Source organism: Clarias gariepinus, chromosome 14, assembly GCF_024256425.1.
Source record: "Clarias gariepinus isolate MV-2021 ecotype Netherlands chromosome 14, CGAR_prim_01v2, whole genome shotgun sequence".
NCBI lineage: Eukaryota > Metazoa > Chordata > Actinopteri > Siluriformes > Clariidae > Clarias > Clarias gariepinus.
This window is the reverse complement of record NC_071113.1, coordinates 12002008-12027288: the sequence shown is the minus strand read 5'-3', so window position 1 is coordinate 12027288 and position 25281 is coordinate 12002008. Positions and strand designations below refer to the sequence as shown.

At 37.3% G+C, this 25281-nt stretch overlaps 2 protein-coding genes across 5 annotated transcripts; both read right to left on the bottom strand.

The window, feature by feature from the left end:
- Positions 1–1021: 1021 nt before the first annotated feature.
- On the bottom strand, positions 1022–7513 carry nmt1b (N-myristoyltransferase 1b). Its single transcript, XM_053510890.1, has 12 exons — positions 7405–7513; positions 7225–7321; positions 6113–6257; positions 5060–5178; positions 4430–4521; positions 3530–3646; positions 3286–3456; positions 2781–2889; positions 2460–2630; positions 2094–2261; positions 1855–1995; positions 1022–1711 (listed from the first exon to the last, which is right to left on the bottom strand). The coding sequence occupies exons 1-12, from the start codon at positions 7461–7463 to the stop codon at positions 1691–1693; spliced, it is 1410 nt and encodes a 469-aa protein (XP_053366865.1). The 5' UTR covers positions 7464–7513; the 3' UTR covers positions 1022–1690.
- A 735-nt stretch (positions 7514–8248) lies between these two features.
- On the bottom strand, positions 8249–24529 carry plcd3b (phospholipase C, delta 3b). Of its 4 annotated transcripts, XR_008365638.1 has the most exons (16): positions 24336–24529; positions 21084–21242; positions 18765–18993; positions 17653–17782; positions 17165–17390; positions 16183–16384; positions 15952–16093; positions 15640–15792; positions 13081–13221; positions 12711–12882; positions 12395–12511; positions 12073–12251; positions 11622–11757; positions 11326–11475; positions 9760–9981; positions 8249–9320 (listed from the first exon to the last, which is right to left on the bottom strand). XR_008365638.1 is itself a non-coding variant. In XM_053512054.1 (15 exons), the coding sequence occupies exons 1-15, from the start codon at positions 24418–24420 to the stop codon at positions 9857–9859; spliced, it is 2346 nt and encodes a 781-aa protein (XP_053368029.1). In that variant the 5' UTR covers positions 24421–24529; the 3' UTR covers positions 8249–9856. The 4 variants fall into 4 exon arrangements, 3 of the variants coding, with proteins under 3 accessions (XP_053368029.1, XP_053368030.1, XP_053368031.1); XM_053512054.1 differs by having other exon boundaries at positions 8249–9981; XM_053512055.1 differs by having other exon boundaries at positions 8249–9981; positions 12711–12858.
- Between the last annotated feature and the right edge of the window lie 752 nt (positions 24530–25281).

The following is a 25281-nucleotide window of genomic DNA, read 5'->3' as shown; positions in this document are numbered from 1 at the left end:
ACGATCCAGGAGGTGCAGAACAACAGTGCTAACCGCAAAGCCACCGTATGTCTATTTATGTGAAAACAATAGATGTTGAGGGTAAAAAACCTGAAAGTCTTTTTAATATGCAAAATTTTTACCAACATTTCTGACTACTCCTGAAGGACGTACTTAGTCATGTGACTAGGGATTATGATTTTTTTTTTTTTAATGAGTAAGAAACATTGTTAAGTAGATAAAAGGCAAACAGTAACAGATTATTTAAAATAAAGAGAGGCAATGTGGTATCAAACATTCTTTTCATAAGTATATTTTTTATAAGATGGCAGTTCTTATCAAAGAAGCAGATCATGTGATTTTTAGGCACTTAAGGCGCATAAATGAATTTTCAGCTAGGCATCAGGTGGCGTGGTGGTCAGCACTGTGGCCTTGCATGTACAGGGTCAAGGGTTCAACTCCTGCCTGCGGTCTGTGTGCATGGAGTTTGCATATTTTCAAGTAACACGGTTCTCCCCATGTTGGTGGGTTTCCTCTGTGTGCTCTGGTTTCCTCCCACAGACTAAATATATGCAGGTTAAATATGTGTGCATGCTGTGTAGGGGGTATCCTGCTTTGTTCCGCGAGTCACCTTGGATAGGCTGCAGGGCTCCTGCAACCCTATACCGAATGAGGGAATTAAGGAATCTTCAGCAATATTTGCTGTTAAAAAATCATGCACATTTCAAAACAAAAATGTAAATTTTATTTGCCTGCAGCAAAGTTGTTTTTTTCTTTTACAGTCATGTGTATTATTTCTTAAAGCTAAATGCATCTTTAAATATAAAGCATATGTCTTTGATGTTATTTTTATAGGCTACATGTACCCCTTTGTTTAGTGAGGATAAAGATTATTTTATTTTTATTTTTTTGTTAAACGCCACCTGCTATTGGAATGTGTATTAACCTGTGTATTACACGTTATAGTCTGTATAATTTGTGTATTACACATTATGAACCTCTAAGTAACATGCTGCAAAGTAACTATACACGGCAAAATAAATAACAATTAATTTATTTATTAATTAATAATAATGTTCATAAGGTGTGAACAGTAGAACGCCCATGTCCTTGTATAATTCATTTTGTTAAGAAAGCACAGAGGTACGTTTTCTGTAAAACCCTATGACCTCTACTTCCCTCTACTGTTAGTCTTGAGGTATTACACATTTTATAAGCTGTGGTTTACTGTACCTGTGTAATGAATAAAAAAATTAGTACACTCATGTAGGGTGCTACTGATTAAAACTGTGTGCGTAGAATAATAATAAAAAAAAATACCAGACAATATATGATATACGAATTCATATGGGAATGAGTTAGATTTCCTGCGTGAGGAAAGGCATCAGGCCTAAAACCTGTGCCAAGTTATGTGCGGATCGAATGGTCCACTGTGGCAACCGTTCAAATATTACTCTTACAACTGTTGCATAATTGTGATACTCATAATACATAGTTTCCCTGTATTGACATATTAGCAATTAAACTACTGTAAGAGGCAACAGTTATGTTTAATTCTAATTTAATTGTTTATTATATAATAAAAAAGTTTCCTGACTTAAATATCATGCATACATGTGTCTTGATATAATTAGAGACAATTAGTTTATTGGTCATTACAGAAGCAAAAGCATTCAGTGGTACCATCTCTCCTCTGCTAACTCTGCAGATGTTACTTGAGCACCAGGCCAACCTAAAACAGGAACAACCATGTTTACATCTCTGTTTAATCCACTGCTTCTATATTTCACACAGTTTATTCTGCAGCCACATAAGTTAAGAAACATGTAAAGAAAAATAAATCCAACCCACAACTGTTTATAAGACTGCGGTTACCTTCTCAGGGGTTATTGTAGGGCATGTCCAGTTGTAAAAGTAGTAATAATGCATAGAGTTGTCTCCTTGTGTAAACTTCAGGGGTTCGAGAAATGACTTATTTCTCATCACATCCAGGGCAACGAACATGTCAAATCCTCTCTGAAAAGTGGTAAAGGTGATCGTGAACAGGGTTTTAACTGTACAACATCAAAGAGATTTCATATATATTTTAAATACTAGTATATGGATATGCTCACTGCTTTTGCGATGATGAGGATGTCCTTCATGAGCTGCTGTAATGGAGTAGCAGTGCTGACTGTGTAAAGAGCGTATGCTGCCTTCAGGCTTCGATGAGTAATGTGGTTCAAAACGGTCGAAGACATGGTATAGAAACTAACCATATCAGTTATAACACCACCTAAACCCTGTAAAATCATTGTTAAGAAATTGTCAAAGAATGACGGAAGCACAAAAAAACATATAGTATGCTCCCTTATTAATGCGGTTACACAGCTGCACTCTCATGCACCAGAACAAAGGCTTTGACCACAAATTGTTAAGAATAAAGAAGTGAGCATGGAAGAGGTTAATGAAATTCCCCTGTATGATGTATGTAAACTAACCTCAACTACGTAAGTATCAATAATACCATCTCTGGGTAGGAACCAATGGTGAGTCTCTTCATTGTTTAATATGGGTAGAAGATGGAAGTCTTTTAGATACTCTCTGAGAAGATCCTGAACTTTGGGGACATCAGTCAAAGTCATAAGGCGTAGGCCAGCAGTCTCGGTCATCTGTCAAGATGAAGTAGTGAAAGAAGAAACTATTGAGCTCATGAAAGGAAACTTTAAAATGATAAGGAATTTGTGAGAAAGTATTTTAAAATAAAACGCAATTCGAAAACAAATAGTAATTAATATCAAGAGCGCAGCATACAGACTCACCTCTGGAAGTCGGTTCAGCTTAAGTGCACGCTGCAGGGTCATGTTGCGTGGAAGAGATGAGATATTTAACTCAATCAGCTTAGGTAGGTTCAGGGATCGTTGCCAGTACCTGTTAACACAGAGGGAGGGAGGGTGAGAGAGAGAAAATCATATTCACCACATTCATGGTAATCTGACTGAATCTGCAAGTTGCTCTTAAGTCATTATATAAGGCTGCTAGGAAACATCACGTTCAAATGCCAAGCTTTGTCTTCCACCAGAAATTCAATGAATTGCTCAAAGTGGCACAACAGCAAAGTGTACATGAGATCATGCATTCCAATACCAATGATGTTACAGCCAAATGTGGCCCAGATTCTAGAGAACAATACTGTCAATAGTCTCTGGGTATAAACCATGGGAACCATGGGCATCTGTGGCTCATGCATGCGAAAGAAGCGTGTGTTATGAGCAGCAGCTTGAAAAGTTGCACAAGGACATTAAAATATCTCATAAAACCTTATACCTGCAGCTTGCCACAGGTGTTGGTAGAACAACACTGGCACTGTAGATGGCCTGATATAACCCCTTCTGTTGGACCCGCCTGGTGATCTCACGAATAAGGACCGGAGCCATGCGCTTGGAGCGCAGCTTCTTATGCACACACAGAAAGTTTACCTCCACCATCATCTTGTCTCTGTGAAGTTTGGAATCGGATCATTAACGTCTGTTGACAGCTATGCAAAAACTGAGACGGAGAATGTACTTACATGTTGTATATTTTAACCGTGGCAGGAACAGCACAAACAAAGCCCACAAGCTTTTTGTTAGAGTTCACCCTCACTCCACAATGCCACTCAGGCTGCCACCCAGGGGGACACAGAGCCCTTAAACAGTCACAATCAGAATCCAAATCTTTGTACTTTGTAAGTAGGATGTTACATGATCAATGAATTTGTCTTGAAGGATAACCTACTAGCTAACTGAGCTAGATTAGATTAAGCTAGACAATTTCAGCATTATAAATAAAAGAAGAGGGGTATTTTAAGGTAGATACATGGAGTAAAAGAAAGAAAGAGAGAGATAAAAAATAAGTAGTGAACATGAACATTTGTCCAAGGACTAGATTACAATATTCTAGCCAGCATTTTTATAAGGAGGGAAAAATAGGGCAGAAATGTTTAAATGAATAAAAAATGTAATTGAAAATAATCAAAAATTTGGTATCTTAAAAGGAGCAGTTTATATTTTTGGAGCCCTCTGTTGCCTGTGAGGCAAATTGCAATTGCAATGGAAACTAACTTTCCTACGCTCAAACTATTTATATAGGCATTTTCATTACTATGGTTTGAACTTTATATCATACACAACTTCTGAACACTTCACATTTTGCTTAATTAACATTATAAAGTTGTATCTGCAATTTGAGATTTTGAGCTTCAAATATTTTGCACTTAAAAAGTCATAAAGTCAGCTGATGACCTGAATGTACTGTATGACCAGGTTATCCAACTAAAGTTGATGAATGAAATATTAGAATTTGCAACTTATATGGCTATTATAATGTAGGTTGATAAACATAATGAAAAATGACAAAGGTCACTCCTTTAGAAATTACACTTCTCTGGTCATACTGTAAATTTAATCAACGCTTCAGAGGTTAACCTCACCAGAGCAGGAACTCAGGGGCGTAGTGCAAGCGAAGTGTGTTGTCATCCTCTTGTGTGTAGTTTTCATTAAGCAGCGTGCACAGCTCCCCCAGCTGTACACACAGACATGTCCAGTCATATGCAAAATACACAAAGAAAATGTAAATCCCACCCAAAAATACGACCATACCATATTACTCCAAGTTCTCGCCCTATCTATCATCTATACCACTTTATCCTGTATACAGGGTCGCCGGGTCCTGGATCCTATCTCAGGAGATTTAGGGCACTGGGCAAGTTGCCAATCCATCGCAGGGCACATACACACATTAACATGCTCATTCCCACACTACGGTGCAATTTGCCTAATCTGCATGTTGTTGGACTGTGGGAGGAAACCGGAGAACCCAGAGGAAACCCACCAAACATGGAGAGAACATGCAAATTCCATGCACATTGACCTAAGGCAGGAATCGAACCTGGACCCTGGAGGTGAAACGCGACATTGCTAATCACTTAGCCACAGTGCTGCCTCACTTCAAGTTACTCAGATATGTTCTTTTCTAAAATAATTACTTTTTCTAATTAAAATAAAACCGGATGCTCACTACTGAGTAAGATCTCAAAATAAGAACTTGATTTGCAGCCCACCTGCTCTGTGTTGTCTAAGTCCAGCATGTCCCAGTAGAAGCCATCAGGGAGAGAATAGCACTCCTGTCGAATGTTTAGTTTCTCTGACTGTATGGGTCCATGTGACGTCACTTCTTCTCCTTCAAAACAAGAAAGGCAACATCAAATCTAATATAATTATGCACTTCTACCCAATATTTGAGGAATCACAAAATGAATGTCAGTGGAAAGTCTTTATTAAATGCTAAATATATTTTTTAAGTTTATTAAATGTCAGTTTTTCACACTAGTTACTCAACAAACAAAAAAAGTAACATGTAATTAGGCAATTGGGCAATAAAAAAATTATACCTACAAAATCCAGTTATTTGACACACTATTGAATAGACAGTACACTAAACAAATTAAACCACCAAATGAAGCCACCAAATACTCGATAGTACAGATGAGTTTAAATACAAAACACATATAGACTAAGGATAAATGATAACTTGCTCTACAATTCTGTTTCCACTGCTGCCAATGCATAATCATCCTTGAGCTAATAAGAAATTAAATGAAATGAAAAGGACTAAATCAGTGCTTCCCAACGTGTGAATCGCGCACCCCTAGTGGGATATAAGGGTACTGCAGGTGACGTCGAGACCTCATTTATAACAAATAAATAATAGTTTTTCATTTTTGATCTTGTAAGTAGGTTTAACATTCCAATAAATTATTTCTTATTACTTATTTAAAAAAAGTAACCGAAACTTATAAAACAAAGACATGAAATTTAAACAACGTGATATTCTTTATTTATTTTATCTTGTGTGTTGATCAGACTTAATGATTAAAGAATTAGGTAGGCCGCAGGATAAATTCACATTACACATTGAGCTGCAGGCTTGTTATGTCTGGGAATAGCTGGACTAGATTAGTATCCAAAGAAGGAGGCTAACCACAGAGCTTTTAAAAACAGATAATTAAACCTTAAGCAGTGTCTGAAAGCCTGAGGAGAGAAGTAAGCACAATAAGACTAATCTAATATGATCCCATTCTAAGGCTCATATCATTTTGCCATTAGCTCTGTACCTATCTTAATGACTGGCTGGCTGTTCCAAAAACGGAAGTTGTGCTTGTGGGCTTCCATCAGGCTCTTGGGTGGACCCTGGCCCAGGGAGAAGAGGTGCAGTGCTTTCTGAATCTCCTGCTGCTTCGTTTCAGGGAGAGCATCCAACTAGACGGGTTAGAAAAGATCCAATAGATCATTCATTTCTTTAGTTTTCCTGTTGTAGTTGTTGGGGCTGCATCCAGTGCCTTGCAAAACTATTTATGCCCCATTGAATTTTTCCACATTTTGTCACGTTACAACCACAAATGTATATTTAATTTATTGTGACAGATCAACACAAAGTAGCACATAATTGTGCTAAGTGGAAGGAAAATGTTTTACAAATGTTTTACAAATAAAAATCTGAAAAGTGTGACATTTGTCACATTTTGAGATGCTCACAGCTGAGGTTATAGAATTTGTCCACAGGACAAATATTAGTTATGCACTCCACAAATTTGCCTTTTTGGCAGAATGACAAAAAGAAAGCAATTGTTAAAAGAAAGCCATAACAAGTCCCACTAGGAATTTGTAACAAGCCATGTGGGGTACATATTTCACTCTCTAGATGTCCAAAGCAGGTAGAGACATACCCCAAAAGACTTTCAGCTGTAATTGCAGCAAAAAGAGGTTTGTTTTCAGCACACATTTCAAGTAGATATTTATTTATTTATTTATTTATTTATTTATTAAGGGCAGGGGTAGGTCAGTGGTTAAGTCATTGGACTACTGTTCGGACAATTCCACATTCAAACCCCACAACCACCATATTGCCACTTTTGGGACCTTGAGCCTTTAACCCCCAACTGCTCAGATGTGTAATGAGATAAAATGTAAGTCGCTCTGGATAAGGGTGTCTGCCAAATGCCTAAATGTTATTTGTAAAAAAAAATATATCTAAAAAAGCCATTTATCATTTTCCTTCCACTTCACACTTATGTGCCACTTTGGTTGGTCTATCACATAAAACAACAATAAAATACATTTACGTTCGTGAAAGGGGTATAAACTTTTGCAAGGCACTGTTACAGTGGATGAATCCATTTTACATTTTCACTTTAAATTTTACTATAGTACACAATTATTTACACACCATTGCAAAGGGGTCCGACGGTCCCTTCTTAGCCCATGATTGACCCTTGTCCTTCTTTGGCTTCTTTTTCTTTTTCTCAGCATTGCCACCCGTCTCACTGAAGATGACACAAAAGCACAATGATCAACCTCCAAATCATCAAGTACTGACACTACAATGTAAAGATAAAAAAGCGGTTACAGGCTTTTGTCCTCAGCCATATTCGTATGTTCAGACATTGAATTGGTCCCTCTGTCCATTCCTTCTTTGTGTGGCTGATGTGTATGTGTATATATGAGTCCAGGCCTTATCTCGCACAGCAGCAGGTTTGTTAAGGGAGGGGCCACCCAACTCCTTTTTTCTCTCTCCCCACCCTCCTGATACTGATATGCCTTATTATCTGAACACTATAATTCAAGAGCTGTCTGAACTTCCATGAGGTATACCTAAAGCCAGCAGGGGTTACCCAATATCCATCAGTAATCATTATTGATTAGCACACAGCCACTGCTGTATGAAATAAAGTCTTTGGCAATTTACCCATTCAATCTCACCAGTTGCAGTGGTTTTGAGCTTGTAAAAGTGGAAACATGCTGGAGATGAGGTTTTTTTTCCCTAAAAGGTAAGTTTAATTATAGCAGTTATCGATTTCATTGAAAGTAGGAGGCAACATCACCAGAGCTTTTTTTTTAATCACGTTTAATCATACTTCCAATAGAATAGTGGCTCTATTAAGGGAAGCTTGGTTGAAGGAGACATGCATATGTGTAATATATCAACTTTACATGATCTAGTATTGATATTTTAATTAAAATGGTTGACAGGCCTATTTGTAAATAAATTGTTAATAACTTCCACATTTTATTACCTTTTTTCATCATATTTTTATTGTTTGTCATAGTTACTTAAAATAATTGCTTTCTACTTTTGAAGCATTTTTTAAGTTTTATTGGTTAAGTGGTGCAACTTTAAATTCTGAGGTTTCTCACCAGTCCACCAATGATTTTCTACAAGCCCTACATTTTAAGACACATAATTTTATTTGAATTAATAAAATTAATTGCTAGGACAACTTTGGAAATCAGTAGATGGGGTTACATTGTCCTGTGTAACTTCCCAACATCTACCATTAGAGGGCTCCACTGTCATAAACTCATTCAGAGACAATTCTCCAGTTCCATTTAACAAAAAAAGTGTTTATTGGGAGATTACACATTAACAATTTTGGCAATACTGTAAATAAAAAATACGGTACATGAAAAATTCATAGCCTTAATGATGGTTATAATGTACATCTCACAAAGATTACTGTATGGCTTGTTTAACAGTGCAAATATATATATATATATTATATCCTTATTTTTATTTACCATGTCTGTCATATTTTTCAAGTAACAGTAAGGGTTTCCATTTCTTCATACTATTTGTGTTTGCTAGGACAAGAATTAATAGTTTCTAACTTCAACAGACCTGTTCAACAAGGCATTAAAGCAATGGCATTGTTATACAAAAAGAACGTAATATAACATTGAATAGTAATAAATGATCCTAAACTGTATACTAAAAGGTATACATACAGTACATATAAAGAAATAAAATATCACATTACAAATTTAAAACCGTCAGACTTGTATAGGAGGAAAACCTAAGCTGACTAAAACACATTTTAAGTATGTGAATTTGTACAATTAAATGTACAATTTTGTACAAAAGAATATGATGTACAAAATAAAACATACTGAATAATAATTGTGAGGTTGTGTTAATATGTGTGCATGTGGAATACTGTTTTATAATGGTTGTCAGTGTTCTAGTATTTATGTAGATGGTTCAAATACGCCATCAATTATTAAAAATGTACACAAAAGCAAAAGACAACAGCTTAAATTTATAATCAAATAAATAAGAGGAACAGACAGGAATAAAAATGAATGATGTGGATCATAATGTCATGTCAAAAACCCATTCTTTATCTTACCTGAAGAATACTTTAGCAGGTATTTAAAGTAAAACACATACTGTAGTTCATGTCAGACGTGAAACGTTTGTACTGGACGGTACATTTTTAGCATTTTAGTGTTTTTTCATGCTCCATTTGCCAACATGCATAACCCTTCCTACAATCAAGAGAGAAAAGGCTGCATTCACAATCCACAAGCACCACTAAACCTTGAAACATCATTCTTCTCAATGTAAGCACAGTGACAGTTTAAACAAAAGGTTTTTCAGTTGCATAGGAAGAGAAGCCTAAAGGCTATTAATAGCTACTGCCACATAACATGACAAAAAAAGAAAGAAAAAACTACAGTATTGCTTCATCATTTAAAAATATATGAAACATATATTAAACCTATTTATTTTTTTTCACTAATGAACTAATGCATCTACTGGGGCAATGCAAGAATCTAAAAAAAAACCCTGACTTTATTGAGATAAACCTGATTTATATTCAGTTACTTTTGTATTTGGTCTCTGTGATTAATTTGCATTACAGCTCTGTCTATATTATTGTACGATTTTAATTGTTTATTAATAAATAAACAATAACACACTTACAGCATATACATTAGGTCATTATTACTGTACATCGATATCAACCGTTTTAACTCAGTCAGTAGCCCGGGTGCTCCATGATTAGACTTCCTGTGTTTGGCTAGGCTTTGGCTGAGGCGACGTGTTTGGGGCTGCTGTAATTGGGTGTGACCATGACGTGAATGAAGAGGCTGGCAGGAGAGAGGCTTGAACCATCTGCTCTCAGTAGCCGCACATGTCTGTAACCTGCAACACAGATCCACACAAGACTTTCACTTCAGAGAAGTTTTATGGTATTCAGTGGATCACAAAAAGGACACCTTAAAGGCTTTTTTATCTAATCTGTATTGTACAACCAATACCAGTTTTTGTTTTTTTATTGTGAAAAGAAAAGGAGTTTAATTATACAGTTTAACGCTACAATATATATTTTGGTAGTTTAATTCTATAGTAGTTTAATTCTATAATAAAATTTAAATGTTTAGAGATATTGTACCAGGTATTTTATTTGTTGTCAATTTGTTCAAGGTAATATCTGGTTTGTGTGAGGGTAATACATGTACCTTTAAAGAAACATTAAGGCAGCCAAGTGCATCTTTTCAAAGCAATGCAGCAAAAATCAAGTTAAAAGCTATCCACTATCTTCTAATAAACGAGTTCACAGAAATACTCAACTGCTGAGTGCCACTCTGTTGGACAGGGGATGCTTTGGTTCTGGGCACATAGAGAGATTCTTAACATAGTAGGCCAATGACTATGTCAACACTTTTCAACTGCCAAAGCAGTGGAATAGCAGGCACAGTCACTCAAGGGCCCTTGGAATCATCGTTACTTACTGCCCATTACAGCACCCCCGCTGGTGGACAGGACCGAGAGAGACAATGTCACCTCACCAAAAAAACAGCAAAAAAAACAAAACAGTTTTGCTCTTTGGAAGTACAAATATCTGTGGGTTTCTGTGGATTCAAGATCGAAATCTCCAGACAAGGCTGAATGAGTTTGTGTTAAATAGTTTTTTATTGAATGCTTTTACCAATACTTATGTATGCGCGGCAGCTATTTTTGAAACTTAAGTCCTTATAATGATGACACCGTGTTGAAGGAAGTTCTGCCACCTTACAGCTTTAGTGTATCTGGTCGGGTTATCACCAGTAGTTATCACCCAGAGTTTCTCTGGGTTTCTCCTGGAAACCATTTTTCTTTCACCTTCCTAAAACCTGTAGGTAGATAAACTACCTACACTAAACTAATCACAGGTGCAAATAAGTGTGTAAATGTGTGTTTATAGTCCACTGCAATCCACTGGCTTCCGAATCAGAGTGTAATCCTGCCTTGGCACCTTTGTTTCTTGATAGGCCTCCAGCCTAAACATCACCCTTGCTTTGTTAATTGAAGAAGCGTATAATGATATAAACATTTTTTCAGTGATGGGGGGGTCATAGTTATTTATGACCATAATAATACCTGACTGGACAAATACCACACAACTGGAATGCATATGTGCAAAAAACAAATGATTTTTTAATAATTCTATAATTACTCATTTTGAAAAGTTGCATAAAATTAGATATAAGACGCATGAGCTTATACCTGTGCGCATGCTGGTGAATGGCAGACTGAATTGGCCCAGGAATTCATTTCGTGCCGTGTAATCATGATCCTCCACTACAAACCGGACTAGGACCAGCTCTGGCACGTGTAACAGAAACTTAAAGGTACAGTCCCATCTGGGGTTAAAGCCTGGATAAGAAAACAGAGGAGGAGAACCAAACTTAAAAACCACACACTCTTTCTCTCAAATACACACTCAGTGTGGTATTCGATCTCACACAAAGCAGTTAAAAATAACAGCTACTGTGCATGCTCATTAAGAAGTGATGACATGCCGTTGTTGTCAATGCGGTGTGTCTTTTTCTTGTTGTTGTCTATTGGAGTCCCATGAGTCTCTACCCAGACCATAGGGTCTACAATAGAGTTGAGTTTCTCTGTGTGTGGCTTAGGCAGCTGCTGGGCTGAGATGACCTGAAACACAATACACAAATAGACTGGTGGAAAATTTCTCCAGCTAATTCATTTAATGCCATATTTTTATTCTAGCTTGTTATCATGCTCTGGCTTTTCTATCTTTTTTTGACCACAGATTTAATTATGCGAGCCAGAGTTCAGCTGTCCAAGCTATCACTTTAGTGTCAAGACATAACTCTGACTAATGGCTTTGGGTGGGTCATAACATCCTCCTGTAAAAATGATTCACATCTGGCCTTAAGATAGGAAAGTTATTATAAGAGATGAACTAATTTATCTATCAGAGTTCGGACGAGAGTTGAGACTACCGACCTTAATAATAAGAAGAGTGGGGCTGTGTCCCGGTCCGCCTGCAGTGTTTTCAGGATTAAACTCGGAGTCAGGTTGGCACAGAAAGCTGGGCTTTAGTACATATCCACAGCCTCCATTGGGTAAGAAACGCCCCCGATTTAGATCCATTTGCTCCCCGGGGGTCTGGAAGTTTAGCGCCACTGTAAGAAATGGCACATATCAAGTTACTATGCTTGTCTGTATTAAGTGTAGGAAATGTTTAATGGGCCAGACAGGACAAACTGAGAACCCATTAACAGTTCTAGAGTTAACATGAAAGTCTTCTACGACAATTAACATTTACCAATCTGGCAGCCGGCATTCCACATGTCCTGAGGGTTGTAGTTGGAGGACTGCAGGCGCTGACCAGACGGGTAGATCCTGCTCAACTGCCAGCTGTTATGCCGTACAAAGAGCTTCCCTTGAAATAAAATTGGTACTTAATGGCAATACATGCAACCTCTTGTAATTTAAAAAAAGTATACTCTGTGCCTTTATTAATATTATAAACTATTATTTGTACAGCTATTAAATATATGTTTTTATATCAAATAAGTCAAACATTTTTTGAGTTTTAGAAGGTAACTTTGGTTAAGTATCAACACAGACACACAAGTCACCTGAGTTTTTGATATGTTTTAGAGCCTTGCTTTCCGAGAAGGAGGACATCTCATTAGCAGGTCTCTTGGCTGTCTGATCAAAGCCTTTAAAAGGAACGCTGCAAGTGTACACTACCAGGTCAGACAGCTCTAGACTCAGGTTAGAAACCTTCAGAGAAGAAGCACATGTACACTGGGGAGTAGAAGCAAGTCAGAGAAGAACACAGACACACACACACAAATACAGACAGACACAGCTTATTTCAGTCGACTGAAAGAAAACCACAGACACAAAATGTCTCACATGAGCAGGACACTGAGCAGAGACATATACTTTCATAGAAACACACCAAAAAAAAAATTAAATAATAAAAAAAGCAAAGAAATTCACCTTTTTGCTCTCTTTCTTTGCCTTGACTTTGCCTTCGGCTTTACTCTCGTCTTCAGAACAGCTAGACTCAGATGAACTGGAGCTCTCCTGCTCCTCCACTCGCTCCTTCTTTCCCTTTATCAGGATTTTTCCTTTCAGCTCCTATTAAAAACAAACAAACGTGCAAACCACACCAAGATTAAATCTACCTTGCAATTGTTTTTTTTAAATACTGGTTTGACTACTGGTTGGTATCTAACTTGTCCATGGAGTACCCTGCCTAGTGCCCGAAGTCTATTGGGATAAGCGTCAGGGTTCCTGTGAACCTGGACAAGATAAGCAGTATAGATAATCAGGAAGAGTGAGTGTCTTCCTTTAATAACACAGAGTACCATCAGGTATGGGGATTTATGTAACAGATATGTTTAATTAAATTTTATGCATAAGCAGCTCACAAAGCTGTTTTACAGAAAACCAAATTAAGTAGAATAAACTAGACTCCTAATTAGCAAACAAGCAGTGACAGTGTCAAGAGAAAAAAAAACTCACTAAGACATTATGAGAAAGAAACTTTAAGGAGACATAAATGACAACCTATTATCTTCTAGATTACATCGTATAGTCTAAGTATAAAACTAGTCTAATTTTCAACTATATACCTAAATGTATTTGTAATGAGTATTACAGCCTTTATTATAACAGCAGCAGTACTTAAGTTTATGTCTATAGTACTAAGGTAAGACTATCCATAGTCTATCTATAATAAAAATTGTGGGATTCTTCAAATTCTTCAGATCTTTAGAATATCCATGTAGTATTATATATCATATATCATATTTAAGCAAAAAGGGAATCTTTTGCAATTTATTTGTCCATTGCAATGCATTTGATAATATTGGCAATTAAAAAAAAACTAAAATCAGCTTATTTTTACATTTGCATTCAGATTAAATCAGTTACTATGCATAGCTCAATATTTTAGCATGTTTTTATTCAAGTACCTTTTTTTCCTTCATTTTCATAACTGCCTATCCTACACGGAGTGGCAGGGGGCCAGAAGCCATTTCCAGGTGATACCCTGGACAGGGTGCCAATCCATCACAGGGCACACACACACAAGCTTACTATAAGAAACAACAATTAGCCTAATCTGAATGTTTTTGGACTGGTTGGAGTAACCAGAAGTACCCGGAAGACGTACAAACTCCATGTGCATAGATCCGAGGTGGGAATTGAACCCATGACCCAGGCGGTGCGAGGCCTTAGTGCTAACCAGTAACCATCCCGCCGTCAAATACTTTGGCACATTTTATTTTTTGGCACTAGATCCAAATTTCTGGCCCAAAAATCCCAAAATTAACCATTTTCTAAATATAACAGGATAATAACAAATTACTCCAGAGTATAGACCTTCAAACTGCAGTAACCTAATTTCACATTAACAATTATCCTGAAACAGGGTCATCTTTTGTTGAACATTACTGCATGAAAGGCGGCTGCCTGCTAGACTGGCTACCTAGAAACAAGGATATTTTTATCTATACTACCATCTAATGTAGAGCCACACACACACACACACACACACACATACACACACACCTGCATATTTTTTAAGTTGTCAGTCATGTGGCAGCAGCACAAAATTCATGCAGATACAGGTCAAGAGCTTTAGTTAATATTCACATCAAACATCAGAATGGGGGAAAAGTGTGATATCTGAGGCTTAAATCTCTGTGGCATGGTTGTTGGTGGCAGATGGGATAGTTTGAGGATTTCAGAAACTGCTGATCTCCTGGGATTTTTGCACACAACCTTCTTGTTTGCTTGTCTGCAAACTGAAATACTTTGTTAAAGAGAGATATTAGAAGAGAGAAAGTCTACAGCAACACAAATAATTACTCTTTACAACCTTGGTAAGGAGAAAGGCATCCGAGAGCACACATTACACCTTAAGGTGGAAGGCACAGACTTACCTAAACTGCACAGCTGAACTTTGGAAAAAGACAAAATAATTTCTTTTTTGCCAAATCTTAACTGTTTCTGACTCCTGTTCTTGGCTGACAGGGATGGAACCCTACATGATCATCTCCTGATGTTTTGTGCATGCTGTGATGCTTTTCTGCTCACCACGGTTGTAAAGGGTAATTATTTGAGTTACTACAACCTTTGTTGCAGGACCACAGTAAACACGATCCATAAAAACTGCATCTGGATATATCCAGATGTGAACAATGGAAATATCAAAATACTGCACTATGCAGTGTAATGTTAGCCAGAGTCTGGATGTGATCCAAATGTAAATGCATCAGAGTTTCTGCGGGCTAGATCCTGCAAACTCAGTGATTCCTCAGCCCTTCTTCTTTTAATGTGTTTAGCACTACAGCCGAAAAAATGAGGACTTTCAGCTCATGCCTGCCTGCAGTCTCTGACCATGGTATTTTTTTCACCAAAGAACAGGATGAGCACAAAGAGAAAGTCAAGACTAAATAACACACGGAATTAAAATGTAACTAATCAGAAATAATAATTGATATAAGAAGTACACAATTACAAAGTACTATATAGGGAAGACAACAGTACCTCTGGTGAGGGAAGGCTGTCACACTGGTGATGGTTAAGGGGTTTAGTGAGCAGTTTATCCCCTAAGATAGAGCACAGCTGCTGAGCCATGATTGCTTGCTGTTCCACTGAGCAGTGATTCTCCAGAGACAGAATCAGAGGGTAAGGAGAGGCCTGCACAGTAAACAAAAAAACGATTACATATAGGCAGAATAAAAGACGAATTACAGTGACAATTTATCTCTATGCAGATGTAATGCTATGTAATACCATTAAATGAATACAAATCAGCAGCTGCTGATATCATGTATACAGTATACCCTCTGTTCCCACCTTAAAAGCATACTCAGCGATGGCCTCCACCACCTCCCTGAAAGGTACTTTGGAAGTCAGGGTGTGACCATGATAAATCACCGGTTCTCTATCTCCATCCCAACAGTCGAGCTCAACACAGCGGCAGCCATTGCTCAGAGCTCTACACAACGCACATACGGATAAAAAGCATGCTTTTACCTTTCAACACCAAACAATCGCCATGTTTGTGTTTAGGTGTTGATGTCTTACCGGATATATGGCTCGGCACTGCTCTCACTCATGACCTGGTCTCTGGTAAGGTAGGTGTTGTGGGAAGAGGAGATGAAGTAATGACTGAGCGGTCGGCTCATATCCTGATACACTCTGCCATGCTCTGGATCAAACACAACGTTCTCCTTGGACAGCATGTACATTGTGAAACCATTGGCTGTCATGAGTTGGTTTTTCCGAGCTGCGATCCAGAAAACAGATGCTGATGTTAATTAGGTTTACACTGAGAAAACAGAAAATGTCTTGAAAGTCCATAAGTTTAAATGTGATACAAAATCTTATGCATTTGTATTTGTATACCTCTTTAGTAATAGGTAATAAGTAAGCAATATTGTTGTGTAAAACATCTAGAATAGTATATTCAGTTTAACATTTATACAAGTCAGAAACTTAATGGGTCCTTGCATTTTTCAGGCAGTTGGTCTCTTTTATATTGCTGGGTGAAGACACGTCCAAACTTCAAATATTTATAATATGGTGTAGTATGGTGTATAGACTTTGCATCAGGATCAAATCCCAGAATCAACATCGTACTACAATTCCCAGAAAGTAGTGCAGCCTACAGACATGGCTGCCAAGGACTACAATTCTCCCCATCACAGACTCTCACCCATCTATGATGTATTCAATATAACCATAATATAATCAAGTCATAAAATGCAAAATAAAAACCTTACAAGGCCTGGAGAAACATTAGGTTTGTTATATAATAATCATTTTCTTGTTAGTTATAGGATGGCACTCAAGCACCAGTGATTTTGTTTCTCTCCATCCCATGAATTTTAGCATTGTTTGTTTTATATTATAATGGAAGCTGTTACTACATCATATAAACACATTATTAACAAACTGTTGACTGTTGATCAAACCCTACATTAAAGACTCTTTTCCATAATACCTGAAAGTAATCAATAAACACACTGCTTTTTTTGAGAGTGTGGGACAAAGGACATTGCTTTACCCCATTCGTTGAGTTCATAAGTTAGAATGAGACTCTGTGCATGGATCAGGGTGTTGTCTTCTCCCTGGTCTTTTAAAAATTCACGCAGGTCCACCGTCGACAGCACACGGCTGTTAGAGGAATAGTCCCTGAACACTGCATCTAGCTCGGGTCGCCGCAACAGCTCACGACAAAACAGCTCGATCTCGCTGTGGTCTAGACGATTGTCTGCTGACCGATCACAATTCTGTCATATACACACACACACACACAAGTGGTCTAAGAATGAACAAAGGCTGTTAGGCGTTCTTAAAAAACATCCATGCTACAGTAGATAGCAGTTAATTATGATTTATGATTTATTTCAAACAGTTAATCATTTAATATTTAACACTTTAATACATCAGGACTACAACCCTTCCTACCCTTATCTCCTTATACATCTGAACAAATGAGGGTTAAGTTAAGAAGTAGTCTAGTGAAGTCTAGAAGTAGGAAAGTGATGTAACCTTGAACAATCTAAGGGCGTACTGCTCATCAAGATCGATGTTGATCATCTGGAGGAGTGTCTGTACTTCTTCATAAGTCATCTTCCCATCCTGGTTTAAATCTGCCTGCCTCAGGTAGCCATGTATCCAGGTGAGAGCAGTCAAGACTTAAAACATAAGTCACTTGAGAAGCTTGTGTATTATCAAAAGCAAAAACAATATGTAGAAAGTTGATAGATAGATTGTATATTATATAGATACTTTATGGATACTAAAGAAAATTTCACGAAATTCCAATTAGTCAGTTAAGACAACATTGAGGCCGTACTACGTGAAAGTTACAAGCAGACTGCATGATCACAAACACCACTGCACCTTGCGCTTGTTTTTAATAATATGCTCTGTGTGCTCAATAGACCAGCATCACACTTTCTATTCAAACAAATCCATCAGGTACGAGACCAACAGCATTTCATGTCATCTCTTAAATGCCATAATAATATACACTAAGTCTTATATGTCACATGCTGTAGTACGACAATCAAATGTAACGCGTAAACGACCATGGTATTTATACCTGTTACCAGTAATCCATCATCCCTACAGTATCATGAACTCATTATCTTCTTATCAGAAGAGGTTAACACTAGGACTGTGTTTGACTTGCAAGAAAATATTTAAAAAGTCTGAATGATCAGGCAACAAACACTACCGTTGCAAGAATATTTATATCTAAAACAACAGAGTGAATAATGCACCAGGAAGCAGGACAAACCTGTTGTCTGTTTTTATGGAAAATGCACACAGCAATTTAGTGTGAAAAGGAAATAGCCCATATTAAGTTGTTACTTAGCACAATATATCAGCTTTTATAGTGAAAATTGGTCTTACATATTTAAGCAATTAAGCAGTAGCAACGCTCTAAAGGAAGAATGGATTTTCCTCCCACTAGAAGGGTGGATAATCTGGTGGGTTTAATATAAAAAAAAGCTAACTTCAGCTTGTTAAACTCACTAGACATCTTTCAGAGATTAAATGTTACAGAATGAAAAATGTAAATCAATCTTACGTTCCCTATACTTTAATGAGAACTGTGGATTGATTCAGCCAGTCGAATGCTGTTAAAAGGATATTGGTCAAGTTTCTCGACATGACTCATGTTGTTGATCCGGTCTTGTAGAGTGCAGATCCCTCGGGCCCAGTGCTGTGCCTCCTCTGTATTTTGACACTGTAAGTCCAGACTCTTCCGCTCTCCCTTAAAAACGATGGTCAGGCAATGTTCCTCTGGGACCGAGGCAGCTAGCTTGCGCAGGGTCTCTGACTGACAGCCCTCACGCACACACTCCACCTCCATTACCGAGACTGGGGAAAGAGATGGTATGGGAATAGCGTCATATAGAAAACACAGGAACTGCAAAGATCAAGCAAACATTTGGAATCAGATAAATACGAAAAAAAAGTAACATCATAGTGAGTATCAAAACAGGCCCTTGGTATTATCTGTAGTGATGTATTCAAAAAACAAATGTTGGAAAAAATGGATAAACTGGATAAATTTATAAATATTTTACTATATTTATTCTGATACAAATACAAACAAGCCCATGCCTGCAGAGGAGAAATTACTTTGATAAATCTTATTTTCCTAAATCATAATAAGTCAGCACATCAAAGATCTATATTTCTTGAGAAAAAGAAAAATTGGTCTTTGTCCAGATCTTATGCCCCACACACTCATTACCTCTATACCACTTACACTGTACAGTGTCGCCAAAGCCTATCTAGGGGATGCCGGGCACAAGGCGGTACACTCTGGGTAGGGTGGCAATCCATCACAGGGCACGCAGGCACACACACACGCACGCGCTTAGCAGGCTGACATAAATGTGGACACTGATGTGTTTGAAACTTAATTAAATCAATAAAAAAACATGCAAACTATAATCTCAGGCAAACAGACTTACAAACTCTAAAAAAGCTACTAAAGAAAAAATATTTCATATGTTTCATATGTTAAAAAGTTATTTTAATTTTAATTATATTTCCAACTAAATTGTATTTGTATAGTGCTTTTAACAATGGTCAAAACTTTCAAGCACCGGAAATGCTGTAAAGATTTGTTAAATTCCGATCAACTTGCAATGCAGAAAAATTCTAACATTTTTATTGCAAAAGGTTTTTGTTCAGTTCATGCAATTCAAAATGTTATTTTTGCTTTGGGGAGTTTTGGCACTGGTATACTTCCATATTGGAGATTCAGTATAACAGGAGACATGGTTAAGATAACACAAAGTCCACTTTTGTTATTAAAGACTCAGGTACAAAACTGTTTGTGGGAATTTAAGTCCTGAACTATTGAATGACTGCAGTCACAAGTAATCAGAGCTGCCTGCTAGCATCAGCTGAGTTTAAGACCATCTTCAGGGTCAAGTGGAAACGTCCACAGTCACCACACGCATCCCAAGCTTGACACAAATAAAAAGGCAAAACCATGCCGACATTTGTAAATAATATGGTCAGCTTTATACAGCGGAAATTCTTTTGAGTTTACTTAAGATGTTTATTAAGACGAATCCAAAAGATTGAAAATTTAAAAGATGGTTGTGTTAAATTCATATAATTTTTTCATGAACCATAAATCTGACCTAGCTGAGATTTGGCATCCATGTCCTATTATGTAAATGTTTTTTTTGACTGTTTCTTCAATAGCACAGTGATGACAGATACTGCCTTCTTTGAAAGAGGTCTGACAAGTGAAAGGGTCTTGATTTCATTTATACTTTCTTGTTGAGTTTACGTTGCATTTTTTTGAATATTTGATTAGAGGAAGAAAAAGTTCTATTAATCATATTCAAAAAAAGTACTATTACAGTAAACTACATGCTCAAGCAATAACATGAGTACCAGCAGTGTGTAGCTTTTCAGCCCTGGCGTGCAGATGTATAGTCTGTCTTGCCACATCACAAAATAACATGAATTCAATTGAAGACCAAGTTTCTAGAGCAATGATTACTCTTCATATAACCCATATGGAACAAACCAGAAAAAGGAGGGCCGAACTCTTCCCGCCCTATCATAGCCTCTAATTAGGTGAGTGCAACTTACAGGGCTGGCTGAGATACCCCCCGGTTTGAGCTACAAATAAACCAGCTCTATTATAACCTTAAGCACTGTGGCTCAGTAGACCTGCCTGCTGCAGTGTTTGCTCACCCATAATTCAGAGGTATATTTAAAACTCCACCTTACCGAAAAGAGCTCTCACATTGCATGCTTACACAGCTGTAGTGCTCTTAAGCCCAGTCTTCCCTTTTTTCCTGACCACCACCTAGTCCCAATTAGATTGTTAAAAATTTAATAAAATACTTAATTTCATAAAACTTCATGTGTATCATCTGGGACCGACCCTTGTACACCTCTTCCATTGCTTTTTAGCTGTATGTAGATAAACTTACAGGTTTTGGTCTTGCTGAAGGTACCATTGGATTCACAACGCACTGTGACGCCATCATCCTGCAGCTTTAGCATGCATTTCCTCTTCCAGCGAGGGGAACGCAGCTTTAACATGGTGGAGCCTTGCAGCATGGTCTGTACATCTCCATCATCCTGGACACCTGAGAAAGTGAGAAAAAGAGAGAGAGAAAGAGAGAGAGAGGGGGGAGCCTTTTACATCTGGCACTTCGCCAGCTACATTCTGAACAAGCATGGTAAATAATAAAGGCTCTTAAACAGCCTTAATTAAATGGCTCCCAAGCCGAGATGCGTGGCATGCATTTCCACATGCTTACTAAAAGCTATCGTAGAAACTCTTTGAGATTATTGGGTTTGGTTGCTTTATGAATGAAAAATTCATGATGGCCTGATCAGTGTAATGCAAATGAAGTAGTATCAGTGGTTAAATTGTTCAGGAAAGAACTATAATTTGCACAAATTCTGCACAAACTTTAAATAAAGTACTCCAACACAGTCAGTTAAGGATCCCCGAAAGCTCCCTTTAATCCACTCAATAACTGCTCCTCTAAACAGCACCTTAAGACATTTAGGTGTAACTTCAACAGCAAAAACATCAATCATGGCTGAGACCATGTCATGAACCATTAAACCCTTCAGGTGAGAGTGTATGACACTGTTCAGTCCTCTCGCATGCCTGTATTATCTTCTTGGTTTGAAGTGTTGAGTGTATTTCCTATAATTATTTAACTCCAACATAGCTTGTTTTTTTCAAAACACAGTACAAATGAATTCATTACTTAAAGTCACTGTGCTTATACACTGCACTTCTGTGTTACCAATCTGTACTTTTGGCCTCTTTAACATGAAAATTAAAATATCTATATTAACAAATATAAAAAATATCTTTTATACATTTTTATGCAAGAATATTTGCATTTGAGGTATCAAAATTTTGCAGTTCCTCTATAATTCTACAGGGGGGTGGCTCTAAACTATTCTCACATTGGCAGGTGGCATAAGATCCTGTGTCATATGAGTAAATTATTTGCAAAAGTAGTATAGAATTGTAACAAAATTTTCCATAAACCTGGAAAAGTGTATTGTCATGGTTCGGACAGTACAGATTTGTTTTTTTATATTTCCTTGCACAGAATGCTTTAATTTAAGCAAAAACCTTTACAGGTCATATTCTTCTAGAAGCTTTTTTGGTATCAATACTTATAAAGAAATATAAATTATTTGCATTTTAAATTATTATTGTTGAAGTGAGACAGTGTAACCCAGAAAAATGGCCATATTTGGGGCGCATATAAAACGAATAAAGGTAGCAACTTAAAAGTTTTAGGAAAACAAGATTATTCACTTCCATATTACATAAACTTCAAAAGGAACCTACTTGGCACACGCATTTTCTGTATTACATGTATAACATAAAAAAATAATAATAAATCAGCACCAATACCTATTACTAAGCTTACCTTAATACTTTCTCCTTATCATCAGCTCATTGTTACCTGCTTAGTATGTTTCATGTGTATCTGTACTTGTCAAAAGTTTCACTGTATATGCAACAAATAAATGTTTATTTTGGTTTCCTCTCCATCTCATTTCACACACAAATTTCAATACACGTTTACAAAAAGGGCTTATTTAAAAGGTTAATAAATATGAAAATGTTTGCACAAGTTTTCTATCTTCTCACTACACTTGTATTGACTGATGGCTAAGTGACACGTTAACACTTCCAACAAACTTTTAAAATAAACTAGAGAGCGAGAATTTTTGAAGAAATTTTAAGTGTGCCTAGGCCACTGCCACGTCACTTTTAATATCATTCAGTGCGTGGTTGAGCCTTCCGTTGCATCATAGTCACAGCCGTGATGTCACAGCCGTGATGTCACAGCAGAGGCCGGTCTTGGTGTTAAGTCTATGGGCCTTTTTGGGGCATTTTTGGGGGGATTTTGGGAGCACTGCGCGACGGCTCCCCACCAAAAGTCATAGCACACCATTCCCGAGTGAGCCGCACGAAATGGTGTAACATTCGTGAGGGTTGTCTCAAAACTGCGGGGCAAGAAAAGGTCCAAATTTTAGGCGGAAGAATAATAAATGGATTTCTGGGGGAAGAATAATAAGTGCGTCTAGGCACACTTAATTAATCAAACTTGTCCTGTTTTCAAAAGAGAAAGTTTTTTCTGGTCAAGCTACCGAAAAGTATCAAAAGACTAGATACATATAGGGTTTTTTATACGTTTTTTATACTTAGCTTACATTAGACACTATTTTAAATCTCAGTATCTATATACCCATTTCTTATTTACCTCTGGGGGCTTGTGAAGTTGAGGGTGTAGCAGGAAAACATACAGCACAAAGATCATTTAAAGAACGCATTGGAAGAGCACTAACATGCCTAACACCTTACACTATATGGGTTAACACAAGTTCATCATGAGTGGGAGAGATGACTAGGTGTGTGTTTACGAAGCAATGGAATCATTTCAGGATGTTTGGTAAATAAAGTCCCCCCCACCCACCCAAAAAAAGAGAATTTCTCCATATTTTTGGAGACATAAAACTCAAGACTTTTTAAGACGTTTATAGATAATTATAAGCTATTAATAATTACTCTATGAGAGGACATTGGTGGCTCAGTGGTAGTTTTCTCTTCTGCCATGCAGAAGGCCTGGGTTCAATTCCCACCCAATGCGCAAACCACTGGATACAGTACCGGTCCCGAGCCCAGATAAAATCGGAGGGTTGCATTATGAAGGGCTTTTAGCATAATACCTGTGCGGATCAAATGGTCTGACAGGAGCAGCCAAAAGTCCCACTACGTAGACGTCCTGAAGACAACTTCAGTTAAAGGCTTAAACTAATACTGCAGCTTTCTGTAACATTTTAGGGCTCTATTGGTTCCTTAGGACAACAGGTTTATGTGGACATCTTACAGTCCTACTTGTGCCCATTGGGTTGTATTTAACTCATCTTGTATTTAACATCTACTTGACATTGATCACTAATTTGAATAGAGTTGGATTATTATTTATTCTTAATTCAATGCAATGGATTAAATGTGGTATAATATACTAAGTTTAAGATTTTTGGTTTATTTCAAGAACCCACTAACTTAGGATGTAACTGGTAACAACAAAAACAACAACAATAACAATAATAATAATAATAATTAATATTATATTTTCTCATTCATGTAACATGTGCACTAGTCGTGATGTGTGCTGTCTTTTTCCTTTTCCTACCTAAATTCCTCAGACGTTGCTCTGATTTAGGTTCTGCTGCTCCGTTCTTGTGTCCCGCCTTGGTCTTGTCTCCGCTGCCCAACATGACACCGACCGCTTTCCAGCAGCTCTGGTATATAAATATCTCCTTCTCCTTAGCTTTATCGTATCTGTCCTATATCTCTGAGACAATAACCCCTACTGACGTTCTCTTCTCTGCTTAATGCGCAGCAAATGCTGCATTTATCTGAAACATCGGAGGCCACGCCTTTGTCCTGTGACGTCATGAGCAGAGGGCACACTGCAATCCGATTACCGGGATGCAGGACAAGCCACAGAGTCACAGGAAAAGAGAGAGAGAGAGAGAGAGAGAGAGAGACCACTGTATAATATTAATTACGCTAATATGTTTTCCTGAAAATACTATGCCAAGTGATGGCGTCTCTGTTTAAAAATAATTAACTGTATGGCATACTCTGCTGTTTCCAGTAAATAAACTAATCCAGGCTTTCCAAAATTCCAATGTCTTGTTTAAAAAGAATAATAATAAAATATAAATAATATTACTTTAATTAATTCAAATTTAAAATACATATTAATCGATAACATTTATGCAAGGGACCACATTTTGCACAATTTTTTTAAAGAGAAATGTTGCCCCCTGGTGTCCTAATGAAGAATTTCTCTCCCGATGTTGCTCCCTATTAGAGCCACTATCTCACTCATCTATACCAGGGGTGGCGAACCCGCGGCTCTTCAATCTATCCATATGTTCTGTGTTTACAATCGCAGTTTATTTTTTTAAATGTCAAAACATAATTTTGCAATAAAGGGGTATTTTATTTAAATACAATTGCCGAAACTATTAAATTTTTTTATTACGTATTATTTATTTATTTATTTATTTGTTTTTTACACCACCTCTCGCGCGATTTAACATACGTTAGCCAGTTGACTAACACGATTG